The sequence below is a fragment of the Bolinopsis microptera genome, chromosome 3 (genome assembly GCF_026151205.1).
Source record: "Bolinopsis microptera isolate Bmic1 chromosome 3, MBARI_Bmic_1.0, whole genome shotgun sequence".
NCBI classification, from domain to species: domain Eukaryota; kingdom Metazoa; phylum Ctenophora; class Tentaculata; order Lobata; family Bolinopsidae; genus Bolinopsis; species Bolinopsis microptera.
In genome coordinates this window covers 8,382,195-8,398,909 of record NC_087074.1, presented here as the reverse complement: position 1 = coordinate 8,398,909, position 16,715 = coordinate 8,382,195, and the positions used below count along the sequence as shown (strand labels likewise).

General features: G+C 38.2%; 2 protein-coding genes and 1 long non-coding RNA gene across 3 annotated transcripts; 1 reads left to right on the top strand and 2 right to left on the bottom strand.

The window, feature by feature from the left end:
• The first annotated feature begins 1,037 nt into the window (after positions 1 to 1,037).
• Positions 1,038 to 2,504, top strand: LOC134813153 (uncharacterized). The gene has a single exon (XM_063820839.1). It carries the CDS (start codon positions 1,038 to 1,040, stop codon positions 2,502 to 2,504), a length of 1,467 nt encoding a protein of 488 aa, XP_063676909.1.
• Positions 2,505 to 5,183: 2,679 nt separating this feature from the next.
• On the bottom strand, positions 5,184 to 7,411 carry LOC134812888 (uncharacterized). The gene is made up of 3 exons (XR_010159973.1): positions 7,235 to 7,411; positions 6,631 to 7,031; positions 5,184 to 6,309 (listed from the first exon to the last, which is right to left on the bottom strand). It is a non-coding gene; the product is annotated as an uncharacterized LOC134812888 (long non-coding RNA).
• Positions 7,412 to 15,307: 7,896 nt separating this feature from the next.
• Positions 15,308 to 16,715, bottom strand: LOC134813152 (peptide methionine sulfoxide reductase MsrA-like). The gene is made up of 5 exons (XM_063820837.1): positions 16,596 to 16,715; positions 16,340 to 16,483; positions 16,076 to 16,259; positions 15,770 to 15,871; positions 15,308 to 15,546 (listed from the first exon to the last, which is right to left on the bottom strand). The coding sequence occupies exons 1-5, from the start codon at positions 16,665 to 16,667 to the stop codon at positions 15,416 to 15,418; spliced, it is 633 nt and encodes a 210-aa protein (XP_063676907.1). The 5' UTR covers positions 16,668 to 16,715; the 3' UTR covers positions 15,308 to 15,415.

The window sequence follows — 16,715 nt, the reverse complement described above, 5'->3', positions numbered from 1 at the left end:
TCTTGCCTACAATAAGAGGTGACGACCATAATAATTGCAATCATTATTATAAACAATAACCACAGCACACAGGAAAATTACAATTTTTAATTTAGTATACTTAGCCATTAATCGAGCTAAGGGACAAGCAAGCTTCTGTCATCAGTAGCTTTCAATCTTATTCTAGGGAAAATAGATCACCACCGGGACACATTTCAAATTATGATTACCATGTTGAACGCTACGAGCTTCAACATAGAACATGCAAAGGATTGTAGCACAATGCGTTACTGGCGAGCATCCAATAATGTTTCTCGCAACCACACTTCGTTAGATCGGCGGATGCGCTACTGGGCCTCACCGAGCTGCAAAGAATTGATATCTTCAATTAAGCAAAGGATTGACAATTGACATCGTAAATCAAACCATGGCCATTTTGGTAGTATACTATTTTCAACTAGCTTGATTGATGGGCAATGTTGATGGACGAAGATCACATTCGATTAATTCCTGATTGACGATGTCAGCCAATTGATATCGTCAATTTTGAAGCAAGAATGTTAGTTCGCGCGGCGCTTCGAATCGGCGAAGTCCTCCAACCTCGAAAGCTTATGCATAATATATGGCATGATGCTACTCAAAAGCATTTTCAAGTTTATATTAATCGTAGCAAGAAACATCGTGATGGGCGGTGCGATGTGCGAGGACGAAAGAAGCAGCTTAACTTCCCCAAGTTTGCGGCTCCTCCTGGGGACCTCTATTATATGTATGTTTATAATCCGAATTTTGGTTTTGTTATCAGTGCCCGATTTATTGACTATGTGGTATGCTGGAACAGTATTAGTGATCGAGTAAGCTTTTTGGACCTAGAACTCCCTACAAAATCAGGAAAATTTATCAAATGTAGGGTGGTCAATGTATATGGACCACACAAGAAACTTGCAGAAAATGATCAACAACTGTTGATCAATTTCTACGGCCAAGTTAGGGACGCTCTAAATGTCCCTGCTAATGTTGAGATATTTGTTTTGGGGGATTTTAATTCAAAGTTGGGAAAAATGACTACTTCAGATAAGGACTTTGGTTTTGGTCGTTTCATGGGTAAACATGGTATGGGTTTGCGCAACGATATGGGGGAAAACTTGTTAGACTTGTTATCAGAATTTGACCTCTTTGCCTCCAACACTGGTTTTTATCATCCTGCTCGACATACGACCACCTACACTGGCTGGAGGAAGGACTGGAGTGCCGGGCGAAATAGTAAAAAGACGATCCCGGTCTATTCTCAGATCGATTTCATCCTGTGTCGGAGTAGGTCGAAGCCAATGCTACAAGATTCTAGATCTTATGCAGGCACTTTGACATACTCTGATCACAGATTTGTTGTCACTAGAGTAGACTTTAAGGACATCTGTCTTTGCTATAAACGCCACTCCAAGACATCCTTAAAGTTCAACACCTCGAACCCCACCATTCAGGTGAAATATCGTCAATCCTTAGATGATAACTTAAGTAACACTGTTTCTGCTCTGGATCCAAATTCAGACTTGAATGGCTTACTTGAGTCCATAAAGGATGCTGCAAAATCGTCAATTGGTGTCATCAGACACAGGAAACGTAATCGCAGCGACGATGATGAGGTGAAAAACTTATCTAGCCAGCGTTACTTGTTGAGACAGCAGCTTAATGATAACCAGTCTTTAGACAGAACCTCACTTAGATCATCTATTAACTGCCTCACCAATCAGATCAAGCAGAGACTTTCTAACATACGATCAGCTGCTGCTGATGCTATCTGTAATACCATCAGTTCAACAACAGATAGTAAGAAAATGTTTGAAGATGTTCGAACCCTGAACTTACCTAAAGCCCCTTCTTGTATTGGTGTTCATGATGAGAAAAGGTGCAATATTGCAACAGACACTGGTAAAGCTGCCGTAGTTGCTAAGTACCTTGAGCAACAACTTACTCGTGATGAAGCACCTTTAGAACCTTTTGTAGGACCTCCTCGCCCACTAGTTAAGCCATTCACAAGTGAAGAAATCGGATCAGCTGCCAGAAGTCTCAAAAATGGTCGAGCTAACGGCCCAGATGGAATTCCTAACGAGCTTCTCAAGTATTCTACTGGATCAGTACACAGACGTTTTGCAGACATTATCAATAGAAGCTTCGAGACCAATTCCTACCTTGACCCCATTGGACAGGCAAACATTACCCCCTTACAGAAGCCAAATAAGCCCATTGGTTCAGTGAAGAATCTACGACCCCTCACTCTCTCAGATGCTGTTAGAAAGATTCTTTCAATGGCAACCTTGAAGAGAATTGAGAATAAAGTCAATGCCTTCACTGGTCCATGGCAATGTGCTTACAAGCAGGGTAGATCATGTGCTGACATTGTATGGTGCCAGCGTGTGATGTTATCAGTTGTCCAGAGGAAGAGGTGGGAATACCATCGTATGGGGATCGATATGTCTAGTGCCTTTGACACTATACGACGATCTACCATCCTCGATCTTCTTGTTTAGTGTGGCTGTGATGATGACGAAGTCCGTTTGGTAAGACTTTTGCTTTCCAACACCAAGCTCAAAGTCAATATCAACGGTACACTGTCTGCTGAATTCCAGAGTTTTCTCTGTGCATTCCAAGGTGACTGTCTGTCTGGATGTTTGTTCACACTTGTCTTAGCGGGTGCCTTGCGTGACCTCCGTAACAGGCTTGAAACTGCAATGAATAGGCCTAACCCACCTATTACCGATATCGGTCTTCCACTTGACAGTGAGTATGCTGATGATATCGACTTCAATGATGAAGATGAGGACAATTTGAGGGAGCTGTTGCCTATTGCAACAGAAGTCCTTAAAGATTGGAATCTCTTCGTTAACGAAGACAAAACTGATTTCACTCATGTGTACTTAGCTGAAAAGGGAGCTAAAGACGATCAGGGTAAGCCAATTGCAGGGAACGAGCTCTGGAGAAAGAGTATCACGCTTGGCTCCATGCTTTGTAGTAAGGAGGACATCTCTAGAAGGATATGTCTGGGATATGCCGCGTTTAACAAATACAAGAAAGCTTGGAACCATAAGATCCCTCTGAGCAAGAGGCTTCTGTTGAATGAGGCTCTGGTAGTATCCGTTTTAATGTACAATTCATCTTGCTGGGCTGCCCCTAAATCAGTATTGGAAAAATTAGATATTGCTCACAGACGTCATCTGCGATCAATTTTGAATTACAAATACCCTCACATCATTTCCAACAAGAACTTGTATAAACGCTGCAATAGCGAACCATTGTCAGCTAAAGTGGCTCGTAGTCGGTGGAGGATGCTCGGACATGTACTGCGTGGGCCTACAGATGGTCCAGCCTATTCGTCGCTTGTTTTTGCTGTTAACACCTTACAGCTTCAAGGGCGGCGTGGAAGACCGCAGTCAAACCTTTTCTCACTGATTCTACACGACCTTAGTGTTCGAAAATTATCGTTAAATAATTTATGTGATTTAAACAATTTAACTTTAATCGCTCAGAATAGAGTTAAATGGAGAAGTATGCAAATTGCATGACTTTTGTTTGAGAAAGAATAGGGGACAGAAATGTTTACTTTGTTTACTATCTGTTTCTTAGAGCTTTTGTTTATATATTATATATATTATAATCCGAATAGAGATTCAGCGGAATGACAGGCTGATGATCTGTGATCGCGGCCCAGTAAGATTAATTACTCTACACTTGACTGTCACGTGACTTTTTCAACCCGTTCTCCATTCTCTAGCTGGTTCTGGACGACTATTCGAAACCCTAACCCTCTTATTTAATCATAACCCTAACCCTAACTCAATCCTTAACAAAAGCATTTGCTGAAACCCTAATCCTAAATTTGATTGTCATACGTTGTATGACCCGCCGCGCACGGAGTGCGAAGACGCTACAGTGAAGCGACCGTGGGGGTCACCACGTGATACAAAAATTTGACGGGTGATTGGTGATACTCGTAAAATATTTGTTTAAATAGGACCGTCGACGACTCCAACTCGGCGCGCGTCCTAGTATAGGTTATTAACCTAGCTACACCCTAACTTATAAAATTAACTTCCTTATACGGTAATATTACGTGATCGATCAAACACAAAACAGTTTTTCGCCAATATCTCGCCAGGGGAGCATTTTAATTCTATGTCATGGCCATGGCACATGGGGTGTGGGGGGTTATTCGGAATCATCGTCCGAAAATATTTAATTGACGATGTCAATTCATCGCAGCTCGGCGCGGCACAGTAGCGCATTTCGCCGATCCATGTCGCTGTGATAAGCCTCATTGAGTTATAGGTTTAGTAGGTTTACAACCTACCAGGACGCGCGCCGAGTTGGACTCGTTGACGGTTCTGTCTATATACATGGAACAAATATTTTACGAGTATCACCTGTTAACATTGAGTGCGCGGCGCGGCACAATAACGCATCGCGCTACAAAAAAAAATGAAATACATCGATTCAAGTTTGTTTCAACTGTCGGGGGTTCGGCATTTTTAGAACAATTTGATCTCGAAAATCGACTGTAAAGTGATTTAGCACGCTTAATTGTCGCTGTATAACTATATATATATGATATAATACGCGGTGATGATCGAATCGAAGACTGGACAAATGATTTTCGTATAAATTTTTTCTAAGTAGGGCGCACCGCTTTTGGGCGTTGTTATATTGTATATTTAAAAACCTAAGCAGCTAAGCTATCTCATCTGCGTACTTAGCTTTTTAAACGTTAATTTCAATTTTTAATATGTTATTGTTAACATGCAGTTGAGGCAAAAAATTGTCCTTCAATTCTAATTTTTATTCAAACTATCACATAAACCCCAAAAACTAACCATTATCTAAATATTTAAATAATTAGAATTACGTTTTATTTTGTATCACGTGGTGACCCCCACTGTCGCTGTAAAGTTTCTACGATACAGGGGGAGCTGCGCACGTGCACTCGTGCGCGGCGGGTCATACAACGTATGACAAGTTTTATTTACTTGTCATACGTTGTATGACCCGCCGCGGACGAGTGCGCGGCTCCCCCTGTGTATCGTAGAACTGCTACAGGGGTTTAGTGAAACTTTGTGAAACGACAATATCTAAGCGAAATTTCCTTAGCTAAAGCTTGTATACTATTAACGCAATAACGCTGCTGGTTTATTAACAATTAAATATGGCTCGTTTTTCTTAAAAAGAGAAAAATAGCTTATCTTACTCTCAGCTATAAAACTGATAATGATTAGATTTAGAATATTCAAAATATTGGTTTGCAGATCAAGTCGGATCAAAAATAATTTAGCATGCAGCATGCTACTACCTCGTGGGAAACCAAAAGCAGTTAATATAAAAAAGCAAGTTAAAAGTTGTCTGTTAAAGTTTTACTTATAATAAAAATACGTTAACCCCCGATTTACCATTTACCACGTTTGCCGGGCAATAACCCAGGCCTAAACTGCAGTCGGACACAAATGACAAAGGTAGATTGTCATTACGAGTACTAGTACGAGTGGGTGGATTGATCCCCAAAACATTAATTAGCACACACACAACATAACACTCTGATCTGCATTCTGCAATATTGGCTTTCAATTATATGCATTATGCCAAATGCTTATAATAATAAAGTAGTAGTACTAGCTGTATATAGTAGTATATAGTTATTAAGTTCGCAAATTCTAAAATCTTAATACCTTTTTAACATAATCGTTACTACCAATACCAGACTATAAATATATAAATATTCATATTCATTATTCAATATTCATGCACATTCTACTGTATACAAATACTGAAATACAATATTATATCAATATGCAATATCATTTCCAGAACAATAAATTGTAATCCATGATATTATACTGATACATTTATTAATACTATATATTTTTATGGATGATAGTCGATAGATCAATAAATAACTTCATAAGTGATAAGATAATGTGTCATTATAAGTAATAAGTATACTTATATTTTATTACTCGATTTACACTCTAAGAATGATCTGAATTGTTTCAAGGCTAGCTTCTTTTCAAGCTGCTAAGTCAAAGTGAGAGAAACGAGCAAAGGCTAGCGAGCTAGGTCAGAGACACTGATGACTGAATCTTTTTTAAGATTCCAATACCCAAATCTGAAATCATTGAATACCAAAAGATTCAAAAGAGGTAGCATGAAAGTGAGTAGGATTTGTGTAGTGCTTGATTGAGCGGAGAATGCAGCACTTCTTTCATTTCCGAAACAACCTAATTGGACCGATGCGGAGGGAATTATGAATCTGAAGAATAGGTTCACGCATCCACTCAGTGTGCCGTTTTCCTGAAATATTAAAATTGATTAAAGTGCTCACATATTAACATGTACAAGGAATTAAGTTGATGCTTATTTTTCGATTCATATCAAATATTGTACTTGAGGCTTAACTTTGAGGTACTATTTGCACGGGATTTGCGATTTATTAAACACATGAAACATTTTTGTTTTCATTGAAAGCATATTAGAGTTATTTATAACTTTTCTATGATATCAGGAACAAAGTGCTACATTGTGAGGCTGATTGTGGTTATATGACTCACATGAAATAATTAATATAAGAGGGTAATGTTTGATCGAAACCACTACACTTAACGCAAAACTTACCCTCGACATCTTCGTGAAATAGACACAAACTTCAACAAGATTTCCAATCTTCCATATCGGGAGTTTTAAGCAAATGCACTCGTTAAAGTCTATCAGTTCAGCATGAATTTCGACTTGGCCGTTCCATGTCAGGAAAACATCAATTGCCGTTTGATTGACTCCCACGTATGTGATATTGACGCACAAACGATTCTTGTGGTGTGGTATAATTTCCAAGTCAGTACAGCATTCGGAACCGGTCCCGTTTTCCCCTTTATTAACACAACCGTTATTTGATATCAGTTCGCCTCCCCTAAGAGTCTTTTCAAAGAGTTGTACTATTTCAGCTCGTTGTAGATAGCTTATGGTTATATTTCCACCACCGTACTGATCGTCCTTGCATTTATTCTTGTTTTCAAAATCTGAGGACAAATTATCTTCGTAATATTGATAAGCATTTTATGCTATAATTTCAGTAATCGACTTAGGATATATTAAAAGCAAATTATATTTATCTCGACACGACACGAACAGCACGACACAAGAAAACAAAACACGAAACAAGAAAACAAAAGAAACACTAAACAAAAACCAAGTATCAGCTTGTAATAATAAACTTAGTTACCAGTATTTGTAATAATTTCTGTACATCGGAAGAGAGGAAGGACTGCGAGGAAAACCAGACTGGGCAGCATTGTCAACATTACGGACTATTTCAAGTTGATCTTATAGTCATAGTGCTTTTGGAAACTAAGTTTTCATTAGATAGAGAAAGAACGAAAAGAACCAAAGGAACTAGTAAAATAACAAAACTGGATAAATATTAACCAACTATTCTCAATAGCACGCCCATTACTTATTCGTATATATTATAATATAATATGCAAACGTAAGAATAATATGCAGTGTGCCATCAAATTCAACTCACGGATCATGTTACATGTTTAACATAACTTGGCAGCTTCAGCAGATTAAAACTACTATAGTGTGAGTGTTGAACATTCCGGTCTTAGACTGGGAGCAGTGAGCACAACGCCGGTCGGCCGCCGGTCACACCATGGTGATACATTCAAGCTATTTTAACTGTGCTAAGACCGACATTCAAACATTTTAGGAAACTATGCTACTAGTTACTACTACTACTATGTCGGAACTAAGTCCGATCTACGCCAGATAACCCCCTCCATATATCCCTGTCCCGCATCAGAATTCGCAGTTCCTCTTTAGAGTTTGTCCCAACTTCCTTCAGTAACAAAATATTCGATGAGTCCTGTCCCAATACAATAGTACAATGACAGGAAGAAAGAGACACAACAGCAAATCAATAACCATGACAACACCATGTCCCACGACTGAGTATGGATAACTAAATCTACCATTACCAATTACATATGTGTTGGATAAATATGGAATAATAGCAAAATTAATGCATATTTAGTCATAACTTTTACCACCAGCTGGCAGCTGAACTATACTAAAAAAGTTTCTTAATTATAAGGGTTTAGCTTGCTTTTGTGCATTGGTGTCCCGGTAATGAAACACGAAAAACAGGCCGCACATTGATGTTACAAATGAAGCAAGCTTAGTAATATAACGGAAAGGAAAAATTATCAAGTTGCAAGATGAAATACGAATCACAAATGTGTTATAATATATCAAAATATAGCTTTCTGCAGTCAAGTTAAACAAAGACCCGATTATAGTCATAGACTCGACCTTAAAGTTAACGGAATTTCTATCTAGCAAGGAGTAGTATAACTATACATTGTATAGGACTAAAACAATATAAGCTAAAAGCTCGAGCGGTTGTTAATTGGCATCCTTAAGGTTATGGATCAATCATCAATGAACGAACCCAAACGCTAACTTACAAGAACTTACGAGAATCCACTGCTTCACAATTGTGACAATATAACCTAGAAGTGACTCATGGTGCGCGCGTCGGAACACTTGACACGTGATCATCCATCTGACATGCACATGACCTCTCTGCTCCAATCATTATTAAGTTGCGGTTTGCCACTGCCAGTAATACTGCCAGCCAAACGGGTCCTTTATTCGAAATGTCGAATAAAGGTCCCGTTTGGCTGGCAGTAGTACTGGCAGTGGCAACCATGTCCAGCTATATCATCAAGACGTCATTATCATATTATGTTAACTAAGGAAGGAGTGCAGAGTGTAAAAATCACGTACTGAAGAGTAAAAATTACCTTATCGGACCTTATTTGGACGGACATTACATGAACGGACATAATTATGAACGGACATTAATATGAACGCTCGAAGGCATTCAAAACCATTAAAAATCCGAATTTTTTTCAATTTTTTGACGTTTTTTTAATTTCAGCAAATGATTTTTAAATCCATTTTTTATACAGTAAGTAAGAAAAGCAGTCATTAAGCAGTAAAAATGTTAAAACATGTGTACATGATCAGTGTCTAATATCACATATCATCTTCATCAAATTAGTTTTCGTCCATGAAATAGTTTATGCTTAAACAAGCATCAGTGATTTCTAGCTTTACGGAAATCTTTTTATCAAAATACCCCGGTCCTGCATTTCATTGTTAACTTTTACAAGCCATTCGGCGTGAAGTGGTTTTATCTTAGACAACTTTAGGTTAACCTTAACATCACGTGGAGCTTTCCTAGAACTGTTTCATTACCTCCCCTCAGTAATATGAACTATAACAACGTCGGACAATGTCCTTGGCAACACGATTTACCGTAATATCTAGAGGCTGGAACAAGTTTGTCATGTTGGCGGGGACTAGCTCATGAACTATGTTGTTGAGTGCCATAATTTCGTTGACTTTTTCCGCCAAGTGACCCTTGAAAACATCATATACTAGTAAAGTTTTCTGTGCCTCCGGCAGACCAAAGAGAACCTTTCCGTCGTTAACTTACGGCACAATAAAGTTCTCATAGTTGTCATATTCTGGACAAAAAATTCGAAATGGAAAAATTTTTGAAAAAATTTCAACGGACTTTAACTTGGACGGACATTAATTGAACGGACTTTATTTGAACGGACATTAAGATGACCGCTAGGGCCTCCAGCGTTCAAGTAATGTCCGTCCAAATAAGGTCCGATAAGGTACGTAATAATATGTGATCAATGACCCCAAATGTATCCCGATTTCGAAGTCCCCACCCTCGATATACGTTCTTGGAGTCAAGGCTCCCCTTTGTAATTCGATCTCGGAGGGCAGGCCTCCCCTGGACCTATGCAATACGATTTCGGAAACGGGGAGATTGCCTTTCAATGTATGCCAAATGACTAAAAGTAAAATATGAGAAGATACACAACATTACCAGTACCTCACTGGGCGTGCTTAATCACTCTACACCCGAAGCTGGAGTGTTTTCTAAAAGGGCCCGGACAATTGAACCAAAATGGAATTGATGTATTTTTGAACGCTGATTCCCAATAACACCACATGACAAAGTGTTAAAATACTCCTCGGCAAAAAACTGCCTCGATCACGTGGAATGACCAATTAAGGAAGTTTGTTTAATTACTCGTACAGGCTCCGGCTCAGCCTGTCAGTGTCATTCCGCCGCATTGTATCTTCAATCTGTTTACGAACAGAAAAACCTGAGGTCCCCAGGTAAGGGTTTTAGTATATGTTCTAGTTAGGGATTGGGATAGGGTTAGGATTGGGGTCAGAGTTAAAAGGATTAGGATTTTAAATAATAATTCAGGGCCACCTAGAGAAAGTGTTAAAGTAGGTCACGTGATAGTCGAGTGTATCAGTAGACCGATTAATCATCATCCTTCACGTCTCGAAGCGTAAGAATTGAGATCCACTACATTTTAAATTTAAACTGATAACATCACCATTACATAGTCACACATGAGCACATTATGTTTATAACTAGTGCACAGAACAACAATAAGGAAAACAAACGTAACAGTTCACACTGTCACACAACATACCTATAAAATGATCATGCTAAATCAGGATTTCATAATATACAGTGTATATTACACTCATTACTGCATGCATGCCACCACGCCCCACGACCACGTAGGAGGTCACATCAAGATTAGGATGTCGAATTAAATGGTATGTCATTACAGCTACCCAAAGTCGACTTGTTCTGGACGGATGAGTGACTTTGAGCTACCTTACTCGGGAATATAATGACTGGGATAAAGTGGTGGGTTTTGGAACATTCCGCCATATTTTTCCCGGTCATTAATTTTCCCAGTCATAAATATAATTAACCCGCTATAATATTCCCGAGTAAGGTAGATTAACAGTAGGTTAATCTAGCCGAAATAGAGCGTAGCTTCTATTTGTGAGGATATAGAAAAGTTGTTTCTATATGAAGAATTTATAAAAGCTACCAAGTGAGAGAAGCGAGCAAAAGACTAGCAAGCTAGGTAAGAAACACTGATGACTGAATCGTTTTTGGATTCCAATACCCAAATCTGAAATCATTGAATACCAAAAGATTCAAAAAAGGTAGCATGAAAGTGAGTAGGATTTGTGTAGTGCTTAATTGAGCGGAGAATGCAGCACTTCTTGCATTTCCGAAACAACCTAATTGGACCGATGCGGATGGAATTATAAATCTGAAGAATAGGTTCAAGCATCCACTCAGAGTGCCGTTTTCCTGAAATATTGAAATAAATCAAAGTTCTTGATGCTTATTTTTATATTCATATCACAAATTATATTTAAGCCTTAACTTGAAATTACTACTTGCACGGGATTTGCATTAAACACATGAAACATTTTTGTTTTCATTGAAAGCATATTAGAGTTATTTATAACTTTCCTATGATATCACAAAGTGCTACATTGTGAGTCTGATTGTGGTTATATGACTCACATGAAATAATTTAAGAGGGTAATGTTTGATCGAAACCACTACACTTAACGCAAAACTTACCCTCGACATCTTCGTGAAATAGACACAAACTTCAACAAGATCATTTCCAAATAACGGAAGTTTTAAGCAGATGCGTTGGCTGAAGTCTATGAGTTCAGCATGAATTTCGACTTGGCCGTTCCATGTCAGGAAAACATCAATTTTCGTTTGATTGACTCCCACGTATGTGATATTGACGCACAAAAGATTCTTGTGGAATGGTATAATTTCCAAGTCAGTACAGCATTCTGAACCGGTCCCGTTTTTTTCGACACAACCGTTATTTGATATCAGTTCGCCTCTCCCTGGAGTCCTTTCAAAGAGGTGCACTGAGTACAGTTGTAAGACTTGTAGTAGTTCAGATCGTTGTTGATAGCTTATGGTTAAATCTCCACAACCATACTGATCGTCATCGTTGCTGCATTCCTGTTCTTCTGAATCTGAGGACAAATTATCTTCATAATATTGATAAGTATGCTATGCCATACTTACAGTAATGAAATCGAAATATACTAAAATTAAATTATAATATCATTCGCAACACGACATGAGACGACACAAGAAAAAAGCACGAAACAAGAAAACAGAAGAAATAATAAACAAAAAGCAAGTATCAGCTTGTAATAGTAAACTTAGTTACCAGTATTTGTAATAATTTCTGTACATCGGAAGAGAGGAAGGACTGCGAGGAAAACAAGACTATTACTAAGCAGCATTGTAAACATTACACTTCCATCAAGGGGACACATACATTTGGCCCTGAAAAGAGGCAGGTCGAAGAAGAAATCGGGTTTTTCAAGAAACTCTTTAATAAATACTAGTAGTGTGTCTTCTAGTGCGTATTTACAGGATCAGCTCTACAATATTTGTAGTTATAGACTCACTATTATCCTACCAACTCTCGAATTTTCTACTGAGAGTTGCAGAATTACTCAACACGTTAGCTGATGTGGAGGATTGTCATAAATGTTCCATTTGTAGAAAGTACGATGTGTTTGAACAGGGATCATAGCGACTAAAAGTACCAGGCTTGAAATCAAAACAATGCTCTCTAATAATTATTAATATATCTGAAATTTTCAACAAAAGCCCAGTCGTAAAGATGCAGGGTTTGGACAAAGCTGAGCAAACAAAATGTTGGTTGTCAAGCACTATAAAAATCACACGAGAGAATACTTTACTTCGGCGAACTTAATCTTGAAATATACCTTAACAATAACCATTTCATTAGCATATTCTGATGAAAGAAACATATACAGTAAGGGCGTATATACATATACAGTAAGGGCGTGAGAGAGACACGTCACGTGTCCTATATTCTCAAATATTCTGGTTCCAGATAAAAGAACAACTGATGAGGTAGTAGATAGCAGAGAGTAAATAGAATTAAAGCTCGACAACTCTGTTCGTCTGTGCAGCTTGGGATTTCGACACAGTAAACTGTGACAGTTCTTTTGTGATCCAGCTTGATTAGGTTAGAGAGTGAAACGATGTCACTTGCTATGCTTTGCTCTACTTTGGATCATTGTTGCGCAATATTGGGTGGCAGTATCCAGATAGCCCGACCCCTGTTCGCCGAACAGGTGTTCGTGTTACCAGATCATATGACTGCATAATAACAGTAATGAGTTGCCAACAAACAGGCAACGTTACGCAACTGATTAAGGAAGGTTTAAAAAACACTAAAAGTGTTAGCAAAACTACAGATGCGTAGAAATGTTTCATTGCTCGAGAGGATTATGTTGATAGGAGTAAACAAATTTGAATCGCCAAGTCGAAGTAATTTATAACTAAGAAAACTGTGAGACGATTTTTCTTTCTAGGCGGGGATGCAGCCGTTTTTGAGTCGCTACGTAACAGCTGCATAACAATAGTCCTCGCTCGTTCATTTGCCCTGAATGTCTCAATCTTTTAGATTCAAATCTCAACTGCATTGTTTATTATCTAGAAGTTTCATTATCGTCGGTCTTGCACCGAGGGCTGAATTTGAGGAGCTAACCAATTGTTTAATCTGTCAGCTCTCAAACTTTTGAAGTTTAGACTGTCCCTCATTACATCGGAACCAATATGCAATATAATGGATATATTTCTTTGGTGCACAATAGTGGTGGTATGTCAACAAACTCCGCCCCCAGTATAAGTAGCCCTATAGTACTCCGTGCATATTAGTCATGATGCGATGAGGGAACGTCGAGACTGAACACACAAAGACGTGAAACCTATTAAGAGACTACCGGTGCCAAACTTTGAAATTGTTGTTTTTTTTAAACCGATAAAACTTTGAAGGAGAGCTAAGTTTGAGCTAGAATATGAAACAATTGCACTGCCACACGTAAAATTTATGATTATAATTTAGCCATATCATTAACAAAAGTGGGCCGGTGTTAATAGCTCTTCTTAAGTGTTTCTTCTAGTTGAGTTCTTCTTCTTCTAGTTGAGTTCTTTTATTTTTTAGTTTAACTTTATTGAGAGATGAGAGACCACGAGTTATTTTGAGAAGCACTAATAACTATAACTGATTTTCGAACACGAAACATACTGTATTTATATAACTTAGGAATCACCTGGCGTGCAGGTACTAACAACTATTTTGACGTTAAACCTAAGTTAGTGCACGAGTTGACCGGGGTTACAATAGTTTAATGAGCTTAGTCCACCTGCTATGGTCATGTGACCTAGGTCACATGACTTACAACCAATGGACGGCTACCTCGTCTAGTGGTTGACCAATAGTAAAATTCCCGTATATTCTGCACCTTTTTCTTCTTATTTAAAGTACTTTATTTAAAGTCAGAGCGGCCAATTATATGCATGCTTGAATGAACCGACCCTAATGGTCCTTGACAGGTCACGATCAAACCACCTGTGTCCTGTTCCCAGTTCCATATTATCTTAATCATAATTATGCAATCCTATTACCTAACACCGGCATCTTAATCTATAACTAGCTAACCCAACTATAACCGTCCAAAAGCAGTCGAATAATCAATAGGCATATCCAATCACGTAGAATATGGTATCGCAGTGGCTGATACGAGAACCGGCCCCTTTCGAACCTGGCTCACGTCCGTTATGTGAACACATGTCGAGAGCTAGAACACTTCTTAATATTATACTTCATAATACACAGCTACTTACTTAACTGTCAACAACAACAACTATGGCTCAGAGAAAACGAAACGGATGAACTCAGCCCTACCCTGCTAGTCGTAACTAATTGCATCCAAGATACCATACATAGTACATACCATTCAATTTCATATGTGGTCATATGATCTGGTAACCAATCAACTGTTCACGAACAACTGTTCACGAACAACTGTTCACGAACAACTGTTCGCGTACAATTGTTCGCGAACAGGGTTCGGGCTATCTGGATACTGCCTATTGGGTCTATATTATATATATTCGAATCTAAGATCCACTCAATATCTTTTAGGATTGCCGGTAGTACTTGCCATTTAAAGTCCCCACCCTCGATATACGTTCTTGGAGTCGAGGCTCCCCTTTGTAATTCGATCTCGGTTTTGTCATCGGTGCATAAAAAGGATGAATAATGTAACAAAGCAAAAGACGTTGAGCCGCTACCCAGTTTTTGCAATTATACCTACATAAATAACATTCTTTTAGTAAAAAGCCCAATAAAAGTTGTCAAAGTTTTGTAAAGTGTGTGGCAAATTACAGTTTTTTTAAAGTTTCGACCAAACTGTCGAACATATGCCTATTGTTCGGACAAATGATCGACAGTTTGGTCGAAACTTAAAAAAAACATTAACTGTTGGCTTTGAATTTCTTATCATCGTGCATTGTAAAAAAAGATAAGCCAAATCAAAAACTTTGTATACAAATTAGATCAAAAAGAGTATACCAGAAATCTTAAATTTTCTCCCCACAATAACAGAAATGTTTGTACGAATGTTGAAACTACAAAATACAGTTAACTCCTGTACCTCGCAGAGAACAGTAACCTCCGGGGTTCTTGTGAAGATACTGTTGGTGGTAATCTTCAGCATAGTAAAACACATTGTCCAGTTTTATCTCTGTTGTTATCTCACCTGCACAATTATTAATCAAGATTTAGATCTGCATTTCCTGTGTGATTTACTGAATACTAAATTAATGTTATTTGATTGCGCCCGTGGTAAAAATATTTAATTGTTTTATGGATTGCTTCTTTCTGTATGACCATTCAAAATTCATTTTATTTGTAATACCTTTTCCTTTAGAGCGAATAGAAGGTGATAAAGCGAATAGAAGGAGACAAATTGTACCTGGTACCCCCCCTTTCGTCTAGGTTCTGCTGAAATTTCTCCGCGCTTTTCCTAGCTAGTTCCAATTGTGTTTCATTGTCACAGAATATGGCAGAGCGATACATTGGTCCTGGGAATGGGATGAGGGAGGTCAATGTGTTATCTACTTTTTAAATTCACATTTTCTACTTTGTGGTTATTCAAAAACAGCAGACATAATGAGTAAAGACATGAAAAATTTACTTATTTAGTGTCAATTAAAAATTAAATTGAAGAAACCAAGGAAATCATACATTCCTTTTAATTGACTAAACATTAAACGCGAGTACAATACCTCTGTTTCTTCCTTCTCCACCTATAGCAATTGGATTGTGGTTCTCCCAAAAATTCTTTAGTAGAGCACTGTATTTCACTTGCTCTGGATCAAAAATAACTCTCACTACCTCAGCGTGCCCTGTTGCTCCTGTACACGTCTCTTGGTAAGTGGGATTCTTAGTATATCCTCCAGCATAGCCAGCCTGAAATATACGGATGTTTAATATCTTCTGACTGCTCTTTATAGTCTTTAAAATATAATTGTATGATTTTCTGGACTTACATGAGTAGAATAGACCCCTTTTATCTTCCAGAAGCTTCTTTCAACTCCCCAAAAACATCCCATCCCAAAGGTTGCTGACTTGGTCCCTTCAGGAAAAGGTGGAAATATTCTGTTTCCATTAACAGCATGGACTTCTGAAATCCCCTGTAAATCACGGATGCTTTATATTATTTTTATGTACGACTCAAATTATATTTCAGCCTGAATCCAGTAATTGACAAAAAAAACACGATTTCTTAAAGAAACACGAACCAACCGTTAATGGCTTTTCTCGTCCTGGTAAAGCGTTTGTTGCATTTAACTTTATTGAGCTATCATTTGGTCCCATAGTGTAGAATCCAAGGAGATATCTCTTAATAATAATATAAAGCGATTC

Bases quoted from the DNA above. Each gene is read 5' to 3' on its own strand.
- LOC134813152 (XM_063820837.1), bottom strand. From the start codon at position 16,667: ATGGGACCAAATGATAGCTCAATAAAGTTAAATGCAACAAACGCTTTA. The intron at 16,484-16,595 runs GTTGGTTCGTGT...CGTGATTTACAG, and splicing joins GACGAGAAAAGCCATTAACG to GGGATTTCAGAAGTCCATGC. The intron at 16,260-16,339 runs GTAAGTCCAGAA...CGTATATTTCAG, and splicing joins AAGGGGTCTATTCTACTCAT to GCTGGCTATGCTGGAGGATA.
- LOC134813153 (XM_063820839.1), top strand. From the start codon at position 1,038: ATGACTACTTCAGATAAGGACTTTGGTTTTGGTCGTTTCATGGGTAAA.